We start from the raw sequence: 21,761 nt of genomic DNA on the forward strand, positions 1-21,761 counted from the left end.
AACAAAAAAGGGTAAATTTATCGAGTGTTGGTCCCCGGGACAAATAATAGGAAAATACGGGAGGTAAATACAACATCGCCTTGTAAATCGAGAAAGGTGAGGCATTAGCCACGGTTTGGAGCATATTTTAGAATTTCCGAAGTTACGTAGGAAAGCTGCAATAGTTCTCGATCCATCAAATAAAGACTTAGAATTGAAGCCAAATCAACCCGCGCGGCATATAGCCCCGGTTTCAGTGATAAGTGCACATTACAATGCTCTAATATCAGTACAAGGTGAAACATATTTGCATAAATATATCGTCATGTTCACAATGTATTTGCATTTTGTTGTAAGAAGGTGTCGTATGTCCCCAACCGTCGCAAAAAAGATGCCATGGTTATTGTGTGACAGAACTTCGGAGCCCTTAGGCCTATCGTAGCACTGACTCAGAAACCAGAACGCTCAAATCTCACCATTCCAGGTTACTGCTAGAGAATAGCATAGCAATTAACGTCAGTTAAAATGCCACTAGAGGTATTATGGAATGGCAATTAGGACAAACTGACCGTAGTGGTTGAGTTTCATTTCGAATATGTGCATTTAGATTGACTTTATCATTGTGTGATTAAAATTATAGTACATTTTCACATATTTCACTGGTGCCTCTAAACAATGTGCTTACCGCGCAGGATTTTATCTATGTACATATGTCCCAAAAAATTGGGGGTGTCCTCCCCGGGGAATGCGGTGCTCGACGAGAATTATATATCGTTTTGCTCTCGCTCACGCATAGAATGTGCTGTTTAATCTAAAAGATAATGACGCCATATTATTCTGCAGCTTATTATGTGTAGAAAGAAGTTACAAAGCGAGTGCCGTAGTTACCTTAGGGAGATTCTAGTCTTTCTGATGTTCACTTAATATTCATTGGATCAAGTGTCACGCTTGCGAGTAATTAACTATTGATATGTATTGCCGACTACTGTAACATTGATATAAATCCCGCCCCGTGGTGAGCAAAATTCATTTTGCACAATGGCAAACATCGGTTTCTGCTTTAGATTATTTGGTCACAATTGGAAAGACAGTTTTTGCGTTGAACTGACTGACAAGTCGTCATAATAAACCGCTCAGCATATACATGTATTTGGAATAGTATAACATAAGTGTGTAATAATTATTAAATGAGGGCAGGGGTGCAGCTACGTAGTAATATGGCGACAACAGGTGTACGATGTGGAACTTGACCAGGTTTATTGACTGTGGTGCCGTGCGGGAACGGCCTATCTCGGCCGACCCTAGGCCTCCGTGAGAGACGGGGCTCTGTGTAAAACAGAATCTCCAGTGAATACCCTTAATCACGAAAGCAACCTCAATTTATACATTTACAGTTCTTTGTCGGCTCAATCGTCTTAGAAAGTACAATAAATATAACTTTGAGTTCTACCGACTTTTGAAAAGAAACATGTACAAGTTATCAGTTTGCCCACATAACAATATTGTTTAAGATCCAAGCCGTGAAAGTATGAAAAGCACCCTACCAGCGTCTTTCTATTGTCCAACCCTGTACACAAGGGAATCTATGAATAATCATAAGAATTCATACTATACGGGTTCCTGAACGGCGGCGCCATTTAATTAGAACAAAGAATTGTGAAAATGCATCTTCGCGCCAATTTGAAAGATATGTGGGACATAATCTCACGCCCGTGCGATTTTAAAGAAGGTAAAATTGCAGCAAATGAGAAAATTATAGAAATATGACATCGTTCATTCTTCCACAAAGGCTTGCCCTCAAGCCTTAAAAAGCGTCTCAAATATTCCTTAAGCGACTTTCTAGAAATTGAATTTTCGGTAACTGAGAAAATTATAGAAATATGGCAAATATCAAAATACACAAGAAAATAGCATGTAAAACTTCCAACAATCGTAAAAATAGTCAGTGAAAAGTAAAGACAAACTTCGTAATTGAAACGAATACAGAACAATATATCTTTGCATACAAAACGCTAGATTGAATATATACAAGAACGCTCTCTCATTGGTGAAATGTTTGATATAGCCAAAAAAAGGAAATAAGAAAAAAGGGAATCTATATGTGATATTGTGTCGGCGACTAGAGATTAAAAAAAAACGGCATGTTCTCAGTGTATGTTAGACAAACTACTTGCGTTTATCCATTTTTCGGACGCCTATTCATTTATCATCGCTGACGAACACTGCATGTTGAACGCTTCAAAGAAAAAAAACCCTCAAATTTCGCAATATGGCAATATGTCTAGTATTTCGCAACATATATAATGTTTCTAACTTATTACTTCTTTTACTCTTACGCATTCTTCAGATTCAAAGAAAAGATAAATTACTAGCGTTTTTCGCTACTCAAGGCCGCTTTCTTCATTTATCCCCCAGGGTCCGACTGGTCGCTCTGCCATCGGAAATCTCGCTGGATGAATCGAATGCTGTCTCTATAAATTACGCATAACTTACTCGGTATACATTTTAAAATAACAAAAAAAAACACTGAAAAGATCAATGTCTACCAAAAATATCGCCACATAGATTCAGGTAGAATGTTTCTAAGTAAAAAATAGAATCGCGAAACGAATGGCTTGAAAGTAGCTCGTGTCATATTCATCGGAGACAGAACAAATTCATAGACACTCGCGCATTGAACAAAAACAATTGCAGTCAAGGACATGACAACAGTTTAAAGGTGCTCAAACGACAAAGACTGGCCCGCGCAATACCAACCCTATCGGAGCAGCGACTAAAGACCGGCATCGTCATTCTAAGACGCAAAATGTAAATGCTTAATAGGCAACCAACAGAAAACCTTGTTTAGGTGCTCTAACAGACATAAACCCCGCGCTTAAAAAGTTGATGACTGGAGCATTTCATCAAAACAAAAAATGCTGTCGGGAGTGTGAAGAATTTGCGATGAAATCCAACAAAAAGGCACAAATTAAAAAGGTTTTTTTTTTAGTAAAAAAGAAAATAACAGAATTTTCACCAATGGAGATACGTTGATGACATCCTATAGCGTTTTGGCAAGGACGAAAAAAATCAGAGTATCACTTTAAAAACACTCTATCAGCTTATACAAACTAAATTCAAACAAGTTCAATACAGACTATTGTCCGACAGTTCAATGTTCGTGTTTGCTTCTTTAGTTGAATATTTCATCTCATGGTTAAAGTTGGTTTCGCAGTGGAACTAGAATATTACCTTGTTGTCGGGGCGCTAGATGTACGGCATCTTTGGAGACGTTGGTCTACGGAAATTTCTTGCTACGGATTCCATTCTGGGTTTGGTACAGCTGACTGGAGTGGACTTGGCCCTGCTTTGAGCGTCGAAGTGCGCTTGGTAAGGCATCTTCTTCAATTCGTCTGCGGCTGCAGCCGTCCCGTTGAATCCTCTGATTTTCGTGGATCGCTCGTGTAAGATGACAACACGGTCTTCGCTCAGGGAACAGCTTTAAACTGCAACTCACTTTGTAGATCTGGTTACGGGGATTGCTGTCTGGTTACGGGGATCGCTCAACCACTCGCTTAGCAGTCAAGAGACAGGTCGATTTTCCGAGCAGACTTTTAAACCGGGTTTGGTCCTCCACCATGTTATATCTCCTTTAAAAAAATACTTCATGTTCTCGGGGAATTTTCGCTCCTCTGGTAGAGCTGTCTCGCTTTGCAACGAGAGGTGATTGACGACCCAATGTCAGTCTTCTTACCGGAACTTTGGATTCTCCATCTGTAATAATTATAAAATAAGGGCAGGGAGTGCAGCTACGTAGTAATACGGCGACAACAGGTGTACGGTGTGGAACTTGACCAGGTTTATTGACTGTGGTGCCGTGCGGGAACGGCCTATCTCGGCCGACCCTAGGTCTCCGTGAGAGACGGGGCTCTGTGTAAAACAGAATCTCCAGTGAATACCCCTTAATCACGAAAGCAACCTCAATTTATACATTTACAGTTCTTTGTCGACTCAATCGTCTTAGAAAGTACAATAAATATAACTTTGAGTTCTACCGAAATTGTTCATGCTGTTCTGGATCAGGATTAAGGGGGAACTTCAGACCACAGTACACGTAGATGGAGTAAATATATATCAGGCGACACAGGAATTAACGTTGCGCTCGAAACTTTATTTCCCCAGGTCAGCCTGATGGCTGCCTGGGGCAACCCTTAGCTCCGAGAGCGCTAGCCTGGAGATATGCTCACTCCAAGGCTCCCAAGTCCGACTCCAAATTTACAATACTTTGTCGACAAGAAAACTTGCCAACGCTTGTTTCACAATGATTAATACATAGTATGCATGAGACATGTCACAACACCATTGTTTTAAATCCAAGCTGTGAAAATATGAAAAGCGATACTTAACAGCTACAGTTCTGATAAAAGTTCGACTACATGGTCTTTCTATTGTCCAACCTTGCGTGAGACATTCCATGCATAATCATAGGAATTCACGAGACATGCGGGTGCCTGGAATGGCGTTGCCATTGAATTTAAACAGAAGAGACTTGAAAATGTAAATTTGCCACAATTTTGAAGAATTACACCTCCGGTAAATCGTGGGAATTCAAGCCCAAGTGGCGAAATGTTGTGAAGATTTACAGTAACCGGTGCAAATTATAGAAACATGACATCGTTCTTTCTCCCACAAAGGCTTGCCCTCAAGCCTTATAAAAGGTGTCTAAAATATAGATAGAATACAAAATATTACATTTACACAAAATACACAAGGAAGTACAGAATTTCAGAAGAACATAAAGTGGAAAGTACAATTTTTTGTTTGTAATTAGAAACATGACATTGTTCTTTGAAAATAATCGAATAATGTATGTGTTGCAGTGCTGATAGCAGATGTATACAAGCTGTATCGGGCAATGTCCGCGGTTATGTTTGTGATCAAAAGTTTCTCCCAGTGAGATCCGTTTCTAGAACAATCTCGATTACCATATTGACGATGTTCAAATTCAAAAACTAACTATTCAACTCTCCAACCCCCCAACCCTTCGTATCGGAGACGTCTTACGCGTAGCACTGCAGCGTCGGTAATTCTCGTAGCTCTATAATTATCTTCACTTAATAAAAAAAAAACACTCCCAACCCCCAAACCAACCCGCGTAGATGAGGCTTCGTATAAAATAAAGACAAACGAGTATAAATAATTAGATTTCTCTGTTGAACAATATCAATATTTGAAATTAAAGCGAGTCTGCTATACTAACTATTTGACCACAAAAACCCCTCGAACAATTGTCAAATTCAGTTCGCAGACAAAACACGCAGTTCCAACGATCATACACAGTTCTCTTGTTCAACTTCGACAAATCTCGAATCTGCTCACCCTTCAAAATGTTGATACTGTTATCTTCTCATGGTTGATCTACCTTGACGTGTTCTTCGCTAGCTTCCTTGGGTTGAATGATTCAGCTTGCCTCCTGTAAATATCACCTTCTCCTGTGATTTTTTTTCGGTCTGAATTCTGCATTGTCCATCCTTTATGTCATCCGGGGAATATCACTCAGGTGTCCGGGAGCGACTCGCTTCTCGCAGTTCTATCGGGCAATTCCATTCAGCTTTGCTGTGAGAGGTTTCGTTTTCGTCGTTTTCGGGAAATCATGCAGCTCAGATTTTGGCAGAACGACTCGCTTAGCAGCTCGAGGCTCGATCAAACACCACATTTGGTCGATATTGCAACCGGGCTTCAGTTCTCCACCATATCAAATAGTAATGAAAATGTTCTTGCTGTTCTGACAGGATTAAAGGGGAACTTCTGACCACAGTACGCGTAGATGGAGTAAATATATATCAGGCGACACAGGAATTAACGTTGCGCTCGAAACTTTATTTCCCCAGGTCAGCCTGATGGCTGCCTGGGGCAACTCTTAGCTCCGAGAGCCTGGAGATATGCTCACTCCAAGGCTCCCAAAGTCCGACTCCCAAATTTACAATACTTTGTCGACAAGAAAACTTGCCAACGCTTGTTTCACAATGATTAATACATAGTATGCATGAGACATGTCACAACACCATTGTTTTAAATCCAAGCTGTGAAAATATGAAAAGCGATACTTACAGCTACAGTTCTGATAAAAGTTCGACTACATTGTCTTTCTATTGTCCAACCTTGCGTGAGACATTCCATGCATAATCATAGGAATCCACGAGACATGCGGTGCCTGGAATGGCGTTGCCATTGAATTTAAACAGAAGAGACTTGAAAATGTAAATTTGCCACAATTTTGAAGAATTACACCTCCGGTAAATCGTGGGAATTCAAGCCCAAGTGGCGAAATGTTGTGAAGATTTACAGTAACCGGTGCAAATTAAGAAACATGACATAAGTGCGTAAGTGTTAAGGGAGTAAGCGTCTCCAAAGTGAAAGACTTAAACTTTTGCTCAAACTTTGCTAAATGAAACTTCCAATCATTCTCTAACCAAATCTAAAATAAAAATCAGTGGTCACCGAGCTTGGAACTAGCGATACAAATTACTCAGAATTTTGCGATATTTGAAATTCAAAATGGCCGCTATCCCTGTGTTAACTCTATCGAGTAAAAATAAAATTCAAGATTTAAAAACAAATTAAGACGGTGAAAGTTTTTCCTTCTCCTACAACTTTGAAATGAGCTGCCACAAGTGGTAGATCAGAAAAAGAATTGTAGATATTTGAGAGTCCGAATATCTGTCCCTGAGGCGCGTTCTACCTTAAGTAAAACATTTCTCGTATAACATTTCCAAGTTGTTGACGTTGAAAGTCTCCTAGTATAGTCAAACATATAAACAAAAGATAAAGTTTCCTTTAAGAACAGATTTTGTGTCTTTATTCCTTTTTGTTCATGTTTTGCCATAGAGTATGATATCGAGGGATGTTTGGAAATCAATACATGCAGAGATAAAACAGTTCAGATCATTTCTATTGATGCATGACATTTGAAAAATAATAATGGAAAACAAAATCCGAGGAATACCTAGATCAAAATATCTTAAGTTGTATATTTATCACAAAATTGAACCACAAGAATTCCAAATACAGAACATGTTATTGTCCAGGTTAAATACTTTGCTTCCGCTGACCCAGTCGAGAAAAAGAAGCACAGAAATGAAATATTGACGTTTGTGATATATGACTGTACATGGGAATGAAATTGGTGTACTCTAGCAAAACAATCCTAAATACGTACAGGGGTATGTTTGTACATGTGAGATTTGACATCCGTCCCCCGGCGAGCAGCGGCACTGTATCAGAATCAGGTTTCTCAAATGAAACATCATCATCAAGCATTTGCTTAACAAGGGAAGGGTACTTGTTGTCAACGTTGACTGACAGCGCTGCCTTCTGCCACAGCGTGAGATACTAGGTACACGTGCTTTTACGAATATATTGTGTAGCGTGACCAATAGAGTCAATTCGACATGATTAAACGACGACCCACACCGCTTATTTGATCTACCGAGGCCAACATGACACTGTATCTCTCGACTTCGTGATTGGTGTTATTTACCAATATAACTTAATATGTCGCTAGTATATTGTTTACCACTTGCTACTCCTACGATTTCAAACAAAATAGGAGGCTTGCTAAAAGAAATGATGCATGTTTTGTTTGCTCCCGTACTGTACAGAGAAAATTAACAAGCTCAAAACAACATTTAACGAGTATTAGATTTTTAAAAAATCACATCGAAGTAATTCTTATGCTCGACTCAACTTCTTTTGAACAAACGAGATACTTCCTTACATGTTTGTCACTTGAGTGAATCATGTCAGTCTGCGTTTTGTCCGATGTGTCGTTTGTGCGAGAGTAATTATAACTTTTGTCGCCCTGGCGACGGGACCAGTTCTGCCGGTAGCAGGGCAGGAGAGCGCTCCTGAATGCCTGCCTGTATCTCGAGCTCATGACGTTGTAAACGATCGGGTTCGCCGCCGAGTGAACCATCAGAAGGATGATTGAGGTGTTGTGAATACAGTTTACGGTTCCAGGGGACACGCTCTGTCCACCAAGTTGCTGGCACAGCTGTAACACGAAGGTTACTTCCTTAGGAAACAGACACATGAAATATATAATTGTCGTCATTACACATAGTCCGACCACGGCCTTGTCGTGACTTGGGGCGTTGTGGCGGCAGTCCTTGATTTCTCTCATGGCCTTCGTGGTCTTCGTAAAATGGTAAACTGTTAATATGTAGAGAACAGTTACCATGCACAGACTCACGAAACAAACAGCGATGAAAATGATGTATATGGCGATGTAGATCGACTCCGGTGGATCATCAACGTGGCAGGCCACCGCCGAGGGCAGTTTGATGATTAAAGCTAAAATCCACATGAGGATATTGAAAAAAGTCGTTTTACCCTTGGTGCACAGCCGGCGCGCCAGGAAGGGCTTGGTGACGGCCACGTAGCGTTCCATGCCGATGAATGTCACGCTGAAGTTCGAAGTCAAGACGGCGATGTCGACCACCATGCCAATGACGCAGTGCGCGTCCTCGTGCAGAACAAAGACACAGCTTTCATTTCTGAGGAGTACACAGGCGAAGACAATACAGAGACATAACAGGTAGATGAGGTCGGCGGCAGCTAGGTTGATCAGGTAATGATTCGTCGCTGTCTGCATGGACTTGACTCGCATTACAACGTACATAAAGCATAAGTTTCCGAATAGACCCAGTGCGCCCAATGCAAGTCCAAGAATATTGAACGTAACGGGGTCAGCCCAACAGGTGTAACCTTCATTAGTTGTGTTGAGAGAGATGCTATTTCCCACAATGATGCTGTCGTTTCCTTCCATCTTAAACATCAATGTCGCTCAGTCTCGACTTCTAAAGGAGAAAGAACCACTCAGTGCATCTTCCTCCTCCAGTCAGCATACTGTATTTTGTTGGACCTGCGCAGACATCGGGCTTACGTCTGTATGAATATTCAGTCTGTATTCTCAGAGCATCGATACCAATATGAGTTTTGGATAGTGCGCCCTCCGATGTTAAAACCGTGACCTGAACCGTGGAAATAGTTTCCACCCTTTACTAATTTATCGACTGGTATCAGCGCGAACCACTGAATCACATTCAATAACGTAGAGGGACGCATCGATATTCAGGTTAAGCTTAGATGTGCATATCTGGAGAGTATAAGTAAGTCAGTCGGCATAGGAAAAGACAGGTCTTTTTTTAAAACAACTTGAAGAGAACATCTGGCAGTGACATAGGATGAAAATATGCAGATGAATATATGAAAACATGTCGCCTACTGAAGAAGTCTACAATATGACAATCTAGGCTTTCTGAATATGAGAATGCGACATTTTGCCCTTTTTCCTGCAAAATGCATAGTTTGTACCGGGTAAGCCCCCATTGTCAATGACCTTGTTCGGACTTCAAAGGTTACAGTAAATCTTTTATACATTACACTTGATTATGCTCAATTTTTCACAGAATTTCAGTTTGTTTGATACACTGTAGCACAAAGCATTTTAATCGGCGGAAAACGAGTTCAAAACAAAGAATCCCTCTTATAGGTAATCAGTTTTAGCAAACTGATTCGGTTCCGATTCAACTGCAACCAGGGTACAGTGCGCAGAACACCTGCACTTAACTTCCGTTTCCGTTTAAAAGCTTTAATCTTGTCAATATTTTCGATATGACTTAAGGAAGCATGGCGTCTTTGAACGACCAGATAATCCTGCAAAAATGTCCTTGACGACGTAAAACTGGCGATTGATTCCATATCATGCTTTTCTTGAAAAGCAAATATGCAAAGAAGCCCGGATAAAACTATAGGCGAAAATCAGATAGCCGACGTTGCCGTAAGTATGACGTAATGGACCAAAATTAAATTAAGAGCAGTCCACACCAATGAGATCTTATCGCATCTGTTTCAATGAAGTGCCGACAGCAATAGTGAGGGCTCATTCATTCTAATCGCAAGAACTCTTTGAGTTGAGGATTCAAATAATTGTCAGCTTCTTCATTCCCTGCTGGGGATCACTTTGGTGCATTCGATACTTCATAAACAATTTAGTTTTCAGATTTCGGACGAAACCGCACAAACTCTAATCTAAAGCATTCGGGGATTTTTGTTTCCATTAGCTCTAAGCTTATTGACGTCCTTATCAGAAATTAATCCTCTTTCTCCCAAGTTGTAGCTATTTCTGTGGTTTGTCTATGGAGGCTGGTAAAAAGAGGATTAAATACTTTCGGTACCCATAACTGTATACAGAGTACAAGCTTATAATCTATTCTCATATTTTGCAAGCAAATCACAGCTGCTTCGTAGAATTCAGCTAATAGATGTCACTTTTTTCTTTTCAGGTCACTGGCTGAGCGATCTTCAAAGAACTTGGAGCTTTTGTCGTCTGGAAACACGTTTGTCGCAATGTCAGAAAATGTATCCGTTATGATCAGCATTGCGATATTAAAGGGAGGTTTACGTGGTTTTTGAAAGAATTGTGCCATGATACGTATTTTCCCGTTATTGTGTTAGGTAAGATTACTGTGTCTTCTATGGTACAAAGAGTTTGATTTACGAAAGCGGAGTGGTAAAACGTAAAATATGTTAACCAAGAAATCTCGAAAGAATGAGTTAAGGTGATGACTGATTAAACTTTTCTGGTCGAAATTTCTCATTAAAAAGTGCTTGATTTTAAGAATTCCTTGAAGCAGGCGTCTAGCTGATTGACTATTGTACTAATGGACAACACTTTCACTCTTCACATTTCACTATTGCTTGGAAAGGTCAAAAGTTAGCAGAGAAATCACGTCGGTGTCATTTTGCCAATGACGCATAACTTCCGTAACTTGTACACTGTCTCATGGGTATACATATCCAAGCGTAAACACAGAACATTAGATCGAATTTACAGTACTGTTGTAAAAGCTCAAAACAATGCGAAAAAAACATCAAACGGGCGATTTAAAGGTCGTTCGTAACCCTTCGGTATTTACAAAACGCAGCCATACTTTGAACGAGTGTGCCATTTTATTTTTTTTTACTTTGATTTGAAGTCTGTAGGAGTACCCAATATCCCGGAGATACTCATGTAGAGCTGACATGCATGTGCAGGGTCGTGATTAATTGAAAACTATTATTCAGTGAGAAGTAAGTTGGAGATCAAAGTCCTGTTCTTGTAACTAATTACAGTAAATTGCCTACACCTACGAAGTGCTTAGGTTTAAATAAAATGAGGTCTATATATAATATACATACATTGGAAGGAAAGGTTGAAATACAAACAACAATGAAAATATCGATTTCATATCCACAAGAAATCTGGCACATTTGGTAAAAGGTTACAGTGGGTCTTAAAATATACAGTGAAACTTCATGGATTCTGCTAGTTTCGCAGATCTATTTCGCGCTATTATGTTTGTGACACACTTCCTCTATAGTGTGTGGAAACATTACATTTTCAAAATGAGTAAATTGTGAGGCTTGATCATCCAGTCATTATTTTGAAAACATTGATAATATATCGGAAGTTACATGTAAAAGGAGCGGGTCGTCGGAACTGCGCATGTGCGACTTTCTTGTTTACAAACAATGTATTTCATGCACTATATATAGATGCATCATGTCAACATAGCTGCAATATTTAAATTTACGATATTCATCGTTAAGATGTTCTAACTTTCATCAATGGCCAACGTACCCTAGATACAGTATTTACGTTGGTCGTATTGGTTCCTGGCAGCGCGACGACCCCTCCCTTTAATTTCCATTGCCATAACGAAACACAATAAGCTGTGAAGACGAGATACTCAGATACGAGTGTTTGAAAACTATTGTTGCAATCTTAGACATGATGTATAAATTTAGTTTACAGACCAAGAAAGCAATTCGATCGACACATACATCATGCGAAAAGGGTTGTAATTCCCTGTACAGTGTACATGGAATTACAACCCTTTTCGAATCTGCATTGATTAAAACAAACTTTTTAAGATGGTGTAGCTTGACCTTGACTTGATACGGAGAAATACAACATTGAATAAAATTTGCAGAAGCAACTCTGCCATAGAACAAAAGATCACATTCGCACATATTTCCACAGAAAAAAAGTAACTTTCATATGCTGTAGAGCGTTTGTATATATAGAGAGAATTTCTTGGTTTCCATGAAGAATTAATTAAAACTGGATTACAATCAGTAAACCAACAATAAATTACAAACAACAAATCTTGATAATAGCTAGTTGCAAAATCGACGTTTACTTGCTCAATAGAGGGACGTATCTGTGATATGTACAGCAAACCAAACCTCACAACTTTCAACAAAACAATCTCAAAGACTGTACATCTGCAAGATCTTGTAATGATCGGCTTACGCGGTATGAAATATTGCGTGATCTCGACAACGTTTCACATGCCTGTCTGGTTGGATTCAGTAATTCGATTTATATCGAAACGCTCTAAAATTATATTAAAATAATTGTTTCCGGAAAGGAAATGATTACGGTTGACTGGCTGATCTTTGGCTTTCAGTTGACAGTAAGAGCGCCTACAAGATACACGTACACGCGAGGACGATTCCATTGACTGTATTGTTGAAACCAGTTACGTGCTCTTGTGCACCTGATGTCGAGGAGCCCGTCAAGTCCTTCGGAGATACTATATTCATAAATCTACATTTGCTTCACAAAACTGTTTATATAAATATAAATACATATATATATATATATATATATATATATATATATATATATATATATATATATATATATATATATATATATATATAACATAAATCAGTACTTTTTTGTAGACAACATACCTGAAAGTGAATATAGGGTAGGTTACATAATACTTGGTTAAACATCGTACTGGCTTTTGGCGGTTTAGGTTGGCTTCATTAGCGACGGGTTTTGTGTTCATTGGAGAATGTCATCGCTGACATGCAATAACGGCATTGGAACGGTCTTTACAGACAGAAAATTATGCTACACGGAAACATAAAAGTCATGATTTCTTTCCAAAAGCTCATAATTATAATCATTAAATTGGGAACACAAGACATGTTACATCGATGTCGTTCTCGAATAATCATCCACTTCTTTAGGACAAACGTAACACTTTTGGGTGTTTCTGTTGATAAGATTCTTGTCATGACCAACTGTCCTTACGGTTGAGGTGTTCAAAGTTCGCGAGTAATAATAGCTTCTGTTGGCCAGGTGACCATTTCTGTTTCTGCTGAAGCAGGACGCCAGGGCAGTGACGAAGGCTTCGCGGTATTTGGAGCTCATTACGTTGTAAATGATCGGATTCGCCGCCGAGTGAAGCAGCACTAGGATGATGGAGATGTTGTGGATACAGCCCGCAGCAGCCTCAGAGACAGCAGGCCCCTTGTACTGAACCGAAAGGCGTAGAATGAGCGACAGCTCTGTCGGGAACAAACATACGAAGTATACCACGGTTGTCAGAACGCAAAGCCGAACTACTGCTTTGTCATGGTTTGGGGTACGGTGGCGAGTGTCGTTAATTTCTCGCATTGCCTTGGCCGTTTTCTTAAAGTGGTATATCGTCAGGGAATACAGGATAGTCACCGTGCAAAGGCTCACACAACAAGAAACGATGAGTAAAAAGTATATGGCTATATAGATGGACTCTGGTGGATTATTTGCAAGGCAAGCAACTGCGGAGGGTAGTGTGATAATTATTGACAAAATCCACATGAGTATGTTGAAGTAAATGGTTTTACCCTTTGTACAAATTTGCCGTGCTCTAAACGGCTGTGTTATGGCCACGTAACGTTCTATCCCGATGAACGCCACGCTGAAGTTTGAAGTCAGGATGGCAGTGTCTACCACCGTACCGACCACGCACCGCAGACCTTGACTTGTGTCAAAGATACAGGCTCCGTCCTCACTGATCATGAGACACAAGTGGAAAATCCACAGGACTAGCACGTAGAGGAGATCAGCCATGGCCAGGTTGATCAGGTAGTGATTCGTCGCTGTCTGCATGGATTTGACTCGCATCACCACAAACATAAAGCCAAGGTTCCCGAGGAGGCCGATGCTGCCGATGGTTACACTGAGTATACTGAACATTATTGGGTCAGCTCCGCAGATCTCGCGATCGTGGCGCGGTTTCAGCTCGTCGTGAGTAGAGTTCTGGAAAAAACTCATGTTTTCCAACTGACTCCCGTTTCTATCCATCTTTCGCGCAAAATGCCAAGTGCTCGACGTCCTTCTGCGAATGAAGCTTTCAACGCGAACACGAGCAGCTTTTATCAGCTGTCACATCGCTTGATTCAGACCTGCGCACTGACGTGCTGGTTTTGATAGTGCCCTCAGGTTGTTTGTCCAAGCACAGCTGCAACGCTTTAACCGATGTATTTGGGGTTCGACTAGGTGCGCCCTCAGACAAGATATACTATCTGTACCTTCTCTTTCTCTGTAAGTGCAAATGTACTCTCTCTCTCTCTCTCTCTCTCTCTCTCTCTCTCTCTCTCTCTCTCTCTCTCTCTCGCAAACAGTTGTCATACACTGTTGTATGCAATCGGAACGGGGAGAAGGTTATTTCAACATACGGGGCATCACCATACAATACCGGAAGGTTGAATCAACGTCAAATGTAAAAAGATCGATAAATTGCATTGATCTTCTACCTGGCATAAGAAATTACACTTCAATTTTGTTGTGACGGCGATAGAGGCATAAACTCTTGTGATAAAACTAAGGTATTATTCTGGTGGCAAAGTTGACGTATGCCTAAAATAACCTGCATCCCTTCAAAGACAATAATACCAACATGGAAAGCGTATTTTTTGCAGGTATTAGAATTCTACAGCTGCAGTACTTGGGCAGCTACCACCAGTCAGCATACCCACATGCAATTTCAAAAAAAATCGTCACTTTGACGGTTGTTTTAACAATTTCTACCCAGCAAGTGACTCGATCCAGGCTTTGATAAACTGACATACATAGCAGTTTGCTTGGAGGAATACTCACAATTTGCACATTTACAGAAGGTAAAAGAAAAGTGGAAATTAAAAGTGTGACATCAAGATGGAACATTTTTTATTTCCATTGTTTCGGGCTGCAATATTGCCACAGGCTAAAGTTCTTATGGATATTTCATTTGTCGTTTGAAATGGGAACCTTTTTTCAAGGGTTAGGATTAGGGTTAGCGACCTGCAATCGTTTCTTATATATATATACCAATGACAACAAGAGGTTCTATTCTTGGAAATCATTTACATATCTTGTTGAATTGACTCGTAAAATACAAAGTGTTCTTGCAGACCGATAATATTTTAACGCAGTTAGTTGAATTTAATAAGTTGACCGTAGCACAAAAACGCAGTTAGTTGAATTTAATAGGTTGACCGTAGTACCTAATGCTTTAATTAAGCAGTAATGTGGAGCTCTCGGCTCTCCACTTTATTATACCCAGATGGAAAATGCAATCATGATGTTATAAGGTAACAACTCCCTGACTGCCTGAGCTGCACCTCATCCGATTTAGTTGTCCATAGAAATGCAGATTTGTATTAATGATTACTCCCTAACAAGTGCGTATGTCCCTCAAGCGACTGGATTCAAAGTTCCATGATCATCATGTTGTTTGATGCCTTCCACAGCCGGGTGCGAATACACACTAGATGCACTAAATTTGTTGAACTGTCTGTTCCGATGCTTTTAATATTTGTACCGTTTGTATCGTTCGCCACATTAGTTTTTATTTTCCGCATATTTGAAAATAGCTATTTTATCAGGAAGACAGAGTTAACTGTATTTAGTCGACTCTCGGTCGGTAAGTTTTATTTCCAGGGCCCACTGATACTCCTCCAAGGCCAAGATTCGACTGTTAAAAGTGGAGAAATGCAGAAACGTGTCTCTAAAATTGTGTATCGGTTTTCATGTTTCAACAAAATCAGACATAGTTTACCTAAAGCTGTTCACAACACATTGGTATTATCATTTATCATAGATGGGAGGTTACGGAGAGTGGATAATTTTTCTCTTTATAGTATGAAATAATTTATTATCCATCTTGAATACTTTAGCCTTTTATAGGTAAGATGGAAAAGCACTTCAAATACCAGCTGATTGTGGTCGTCAGCTGCCAGATTATTCTGCCTGGGCGTGTGCTACGTTTGCATAATTATCACATTGCATCCTAAAAATATTTTGGATGATTTTTAAGGTATATTAAACACGCTGACGTAAAGTGTAAAAATCGCCATCTGTTTTGTAATCATTCATTGGAATATACGGGGTGTTCAATGAACTGACAATCTATTTTAAGTTATTTTGAACTCTCGCTATATGTAAGCGGCTTGACCTCTTTTGAGTACACATGCGGGATTATAGGAAAATCACGTGATAATAGGATAACAGACAGCGCCGATGTTAACAGGGGTGTTATGCAAATTATTAAGTGAAGCAAAATAAGGTAATTTTACATCCTTGTTTTTTAAATTTTGGCATAATTAAAAAAAGTCTCATCAGCATGCGACACATAAGCATGAAAGCCCATAAGGGACATTTTTGTGAGAAAACAAGATAGTATCTCGTGCGCACGAGGTAATATTTTTTCTCACAAAAAATGTCCCTTACGGGCTTTCATACGTTAGTCTTTCAGCTTTCCAATTTCATTAATTTAGTGTCTATTTCTGTTTGCTAAGAAAGGAAGGAGATGTCCTAGGACACAGAGTTCAAGAAAATTAACATTATGTGTTTCATGAAGCAAGTGAATATAAAATACATCGCCTGTTTTCCAATACTTTTATATATCGACGTATATGGCTATTGAAGATGACCCGCATAACATGGGTTTGCTTTAATTTCCGCTCAATAGCGTATAGACTGACGTAAGAAGCTCACGTATGATGATTCCCTAGCCTCTGTTTCAACAATATGTTATACATGTAAGTCTTCGTCTCCAAGAATCATTGACACATACAGTGAAACTTTGCCAAATTTGGCATGGATATCAACAACGAGGATGACGAGTATTATCGACTTGGCAGTTTTATGAGAAGATTTTAAGTTGGTCACACTACAAGCAATTAATGGAGCCGTGAAAGACCCACCTGAAGACATGGAAATAGCTTCGCATTTTCTGAACGTATGGCCTTTTCAGTGTGTTATCATGTTATCCTGAACGTCCAGGGAAACAAGTTTCGGCACATCATGTATGCAAGATTGATGACGAGTTATTATTTCAATGTTTGAAAACTTAAGAGTCAATTTCTGTCGATCTCGCTTCGTCTGGCATAGACAACTATACCTCAAGCCACTTTCATGTGTAATGCTATGGGGGAAAATGCCTAGCGTTTGTATAATAATAAACACCTATTGCCTAGTCATGAGGGCTATAGCGCCCGTCTATTACCCCGAGGGGCCGTGTGTTACCAGAAACACATCGCTATTCCCCGAGGCCGTAGGCCGAGGGGTATAGCGATGTGTTTCTGGTAACACACGGCCACGAGGGGTAATAGACGAGTGCTATAGCCCGAATAAAGACCAGGCTATAGGTGTTTTATAACACACCACATGCTCATGTTGTATTGTTATATAGTTTTTAATGTGTTTTGATATTTGCCGTATTTTCTATCCTGGGTTGGTAACTCTGCTGGTGGACAGAATTGTCCCCGAGGTTATCGTTCGCCCAGTTAAAGCATTGAAATTCGTTTCTTCGCTTCGCTAAAGTTTGTATGTGCGATGTATGATAGTGAGCATGCGTGCGTGAGTGCTTCACAACGTGTGGAGCGGTCTCAGTCAGAAAAATGTAACAACTTAGCCGGCTATTGAACCACTTTTTTTTTGGGAGTGGAGATTTAGCCGAGCGGTTCTCTCTGTGGCCTCTCCGCTAGGCGACTGATGCCGTATGTTGTGGGTTCGAACCCGATTGAAAACTAGCCGTATTGATATTTTGCACCGCAGCAATCCATTGTGACAATTTTACTGCGCGATGTTTCCACAGCGGTTTCAGTTGTACGTGGTACCACTATCTTTCAAAAAATATTCTAAGCATACCTAACGACATCCTTAGTTGCACTTTAATCTTTTCCGTCGATGAGCTGTTTAATTTCCTACGCTGTTGGAATGTTGGAAAATGTTGGAAAATCTGTTTCAGAGAATGTATCGTCACCTATCCGGGCCCAGACGCACATCAGGTTCTAGTCACCCGCCATTGTTGCAAAGCTGCAGACGACACTACGGTCACGTGACCAGGCACTTTTTCAAATTTGGTCAGAACTATTTCCCTAGGGAAATAGCTTTTCAAAAAATACCCTCTGACGTCACTTTTGTCGATCTGGTGGGGACTAGACGTTTATAACACGCCACATGCTCATTCCGTGTCGCGATTCGCCAGAATACGTCACGTGGCGAGAAAATAGATACGTCTAGTCCCCAGCGGATCGAAAAAGGTGACGTCAGAGGGTATTTTTGAAAAGCTATTTTCCTAGGGAAATAGTTCTGACCAAATTTGGAAAAGTACCCGGTCACGTGACCGTCACGTACGGGCGGAGTGTCGTCTGCAGCTTTGCAACAATGGCGGGTGACTGGAACGTGATGTGCGTCGGGGATAGGTGACGACACATTCTCTAAAACAGATTTTCCAACATTTTCCAACATTCCAACAGCGTAGGAACTTGAACAGCTCATCGACGGAAGAGATTTGGCCTAAAGTGCAATTGAGGATGTCGCTAGGTATGCTTCGAATATTTTTTGAAAGAAAGTAGTACCACGTACAACTGAAACCGCTGTACATCGCCCAGTAAACTTGTCACAATGGATTGCTGCGGTGCAAAATATCAAAACACATTAAAAACTATATAACAATACAACATGAGCATGTGGTGTGTTATAAAACACCTAAAACCTGGTCTTTATTAGGGCTATAGCGCTCGTCTATTACCCACGTGTGTTACCAGAAACACATCGCTATACCCCTCGGCCTACGGCCTCGAGGAATAGCGATGTGTTTCTGGTAACACACGGCCCCTCGGGGTAATAGACGGGCGCTATAGCCCTCATGACCAGGCAATAGGTGTTTACTATTTTCTCGTCACGTGAAGTATTCTGGCGAATCGCGACACGGAATGACCATGCGGTGTGTTATAATAATCTTTACGGCCCAAATACGGTTTTTGCGGACCGAGGTTGCACGGCTGAAGGGCCGGAGCTTGCGAGCGCCCGTACGCTGTACGACCAAGGTCGCAAAATCCGTATCAGGGCCATAAAGGTTTTATCATTATGAAATGACGAATATGTACTTAAAAATACTGTGAAAAGATTTGAAAATAGAAATTCATGCAATGTCAAACATTTATCGCCATTTTTGTATTTTTTTCGGAAAAGCGATTGCTGTATTTTGTGCGTATTGATTTACATAATGACGTCATTTGTTTACCTGTAGAACTTTTAGGGCAATGTACGTATACCAACAAAGAATGAGGCGTAAATTGAGGTGTAAGAAGAACGGCATGGTGTACTTATCTTAAATCTCATTGCACTAGATGCGATCATCAGTAGATAGCTCGATTGAAAGAGATATCGTACCCTTAATTTTATGAAGATTTTGCAATGAAATGACCATGTTCTTGTGGCGGGCTGCGGGTGACGGCTAGGCTTAGCTTGTCCGTCGCATGATCACACTCGGTCAAATTCATATTCAGTTCACTTTCAAATCTTTCAAAAATGCAGACATCATCGAGAATGTGCTTAGTCAACATTTGATTTTAATATGAAACCCTGAGGAATATCACCCGATTTCGCTAACTTCACTGTATTTCCTGTATTTCTATTTCCAAATCTTTGCGCAATATTTAAACTGCATATTTGTCATTCTATAAGGTGTATAATAAAACCGTCACGGTCCTGATACGGTCTTTGAGGACCTCAGGCCCTTCCGCCATACAATCTCGGTCCGCAAAACACGTATCAGGGCCGTAATTTTTTTTATTTCTAACGTATGTTCTAAATGAAACTTTCTTCATGAATAACTTGAATATCCTGTTTATTAAAGTTACTATTTTGAATGAACAGTTTACCGAGAGTGACATGAAGAAATTGTATTTTTGTAAATGATATTTTTGGTAAGTGTGCGTGCATCTCTTTGACAAAGAGATGCACGCACACTTACTCGGAATGAAGGATTGATTCATCCGAACTTTGCTTTTATCGTATGATGTAGTTAGTACTGGATCCATTTACCAATAAATTTACATTCTTTTCCCTTCCTTTAATTCGCCAATTAACTGCTCAGAAAGTGGAATTTTACGGGTTGTACATCAGCTGATCTTAGATGAACGCGTAAAATACTCTTACTCACAGTCTCTATAGTTAAAATATACCTGCATGGCAAACTGCTTAACATGCAAAATATATTAATGAACTGTTACACAAGCCTGATCTAACGAGTTCGACATCTTTGATTAAAGTCAAACAGACGGCAACGACGCACCAGGTGTGACGATTAATACCGAGTATTGCCTCGCTAACAAACTCAGATGGCGGCATATTCATATTTATAGCAATTATATCATGATGATATGAAAACTTAGTTGACAGGAGACCAAACAAATTAGTGACAGAAACGTCGTACTTTCTGTTGTTTCAAGTGGCGTGAATATATTTCTCTGTGTTATTTTGACAAAGTGTGGTAAAAAGGAAGCACATATAACCTATAGCCCCGACCCTGTTTGTGTAATCTATATTTGATAGGACAACCGTTGACTTTTGACTTTTTAAAGTCACTGATAATGTGTATCCCCACCTTCTCACACGGCTCATTTTAATTCTCTCACTCTCGAAGGTATGCATGTTGCTGTTTTTCCCATGGGTAAATTAAGTTATTTATACAGTCAAAGTTGTCATACCCTCCTAATTTGCTAATTGCAGTGGGCTATCAACAAAATTATTGAGTTTGACAGTACTTTCCTGTCTCAGTGACGGATTAGCTGCACGTTTGAGTTATCCAGAAAGTTTTCTACACAGCTTGGTCATGTCCCGGTTTTTTACATTTTTGTACAAATAAGATACCCTGCCCACAAAATTATCTTACAATAGCAATATCTTAATGTTTGTGTAACCAAAACTTAAACATAGAATCACTTTTGCATAAGATATCAATCTATATATACCTGTCTGCGTTTGTGTGAAGGTATGTTTACAAATCGATGTATTAGAGGTCAAAGATCAATTGATTTTCAATAATCATCACCGATAGACTTACAGATTGTAACGAGCAACATCTGTTGTGCAGCTCTACAAAATCACACCATAATGCTATATTACGATTACTCACATCGAGTGAATAGCTTCAGTATCAAAATGTGTTATTAGAGAGAAACATGTCAGCTATTCATCTTCGGCAAATGAAATGCTCTATTTTTTACGAGTAGTTGAATCCCTCTCTCAAATTAAACGATAACGAATGTAAAAAAAAAATTAGGCAATTAGGCTATTTTTATTCGAAGGGGCTTTCCCGTCGCTGCTAATAACGACCATTTAAAGGTATATAATTATCGAATTGTTGTCAATTATGAGATTTGGCTTTGAGCACATATTTACCTAATTCTCCACTGTAAGGTAATTTGCCAAGGTCTTCTCTCTTTTTGACACTGTTAAGCAATACTTGATCACCCTTGAATGAAGAATGAGTCAGTAATTAAAATTAATGACGATTTAGTCAGCAAGTTAATGATTGAATGGAATATAAATTAGTAAACTGTTGAAAAAAAGAAATAATGAATGAATGAACACAGCGTATTTAGCTCAAAAATAACTTATTTGCAAATATTCATTCAATTTCAAT

At 39.8% G+C, this 21,761-nt stretch overlaps 2 protein-coding genes across 2 annotated transcripts; both read right to left on the minus strand.

The window, feature by feature from the left end:
• Positions 1-3,225: 3,225 nt before the first annotated feature.
• On the minus strand, positions 3,226-8,785 carry LOC139134219 (somatostatin receptor type 5-like). The gene is made up of 2 exons (XM_070701131.1): positions 7,736-8,785; positions 3,226-3,417 (listed from the first exon to the last, which is right to left on the minus strand). Exons 1-2 carry the CDS (start codon positions 8,783-8,785, stop codon positions 3,226-3,228), a joined length of 1,242 nt encoding a protein of 413 aa, XP_070557232.1.
• Positions 8,786-11,158: 2,373 nt separating this feature from the next.
• Positions 11,159-14,241, minus strand: LOC139134978 (somatostatin receptor type 4-like). Its single transcript, XM_070702099.1, has one exon. The coding sequence runs from the start codon at positions 14,144-14,146 to the stop codon at positions 13,007-13,009; it is 1,140 nt and encodes a 379-aa protein (XP_070558200.1). The 5' UTR covers positions 14,147-14,241; the 3' UTR covers positions 11,159-13,006.
• Positions 14,242-21,761: the final 7,520 nt, after the last annotated feature.

Source organism: Ptychodera flava, chromosome 6 (genome assembly GCF_041260155.1).
Source record: "Ptychodera flava strain L36383 chromosome 6, AS_Pfla_20210202, whole genome shotgun sequence".
NCBI lineage: Eukaryota > Metazoa > Hemichordata > Enteropneusta > Ptychoderidae > Ptychodera > Ptychodera flava.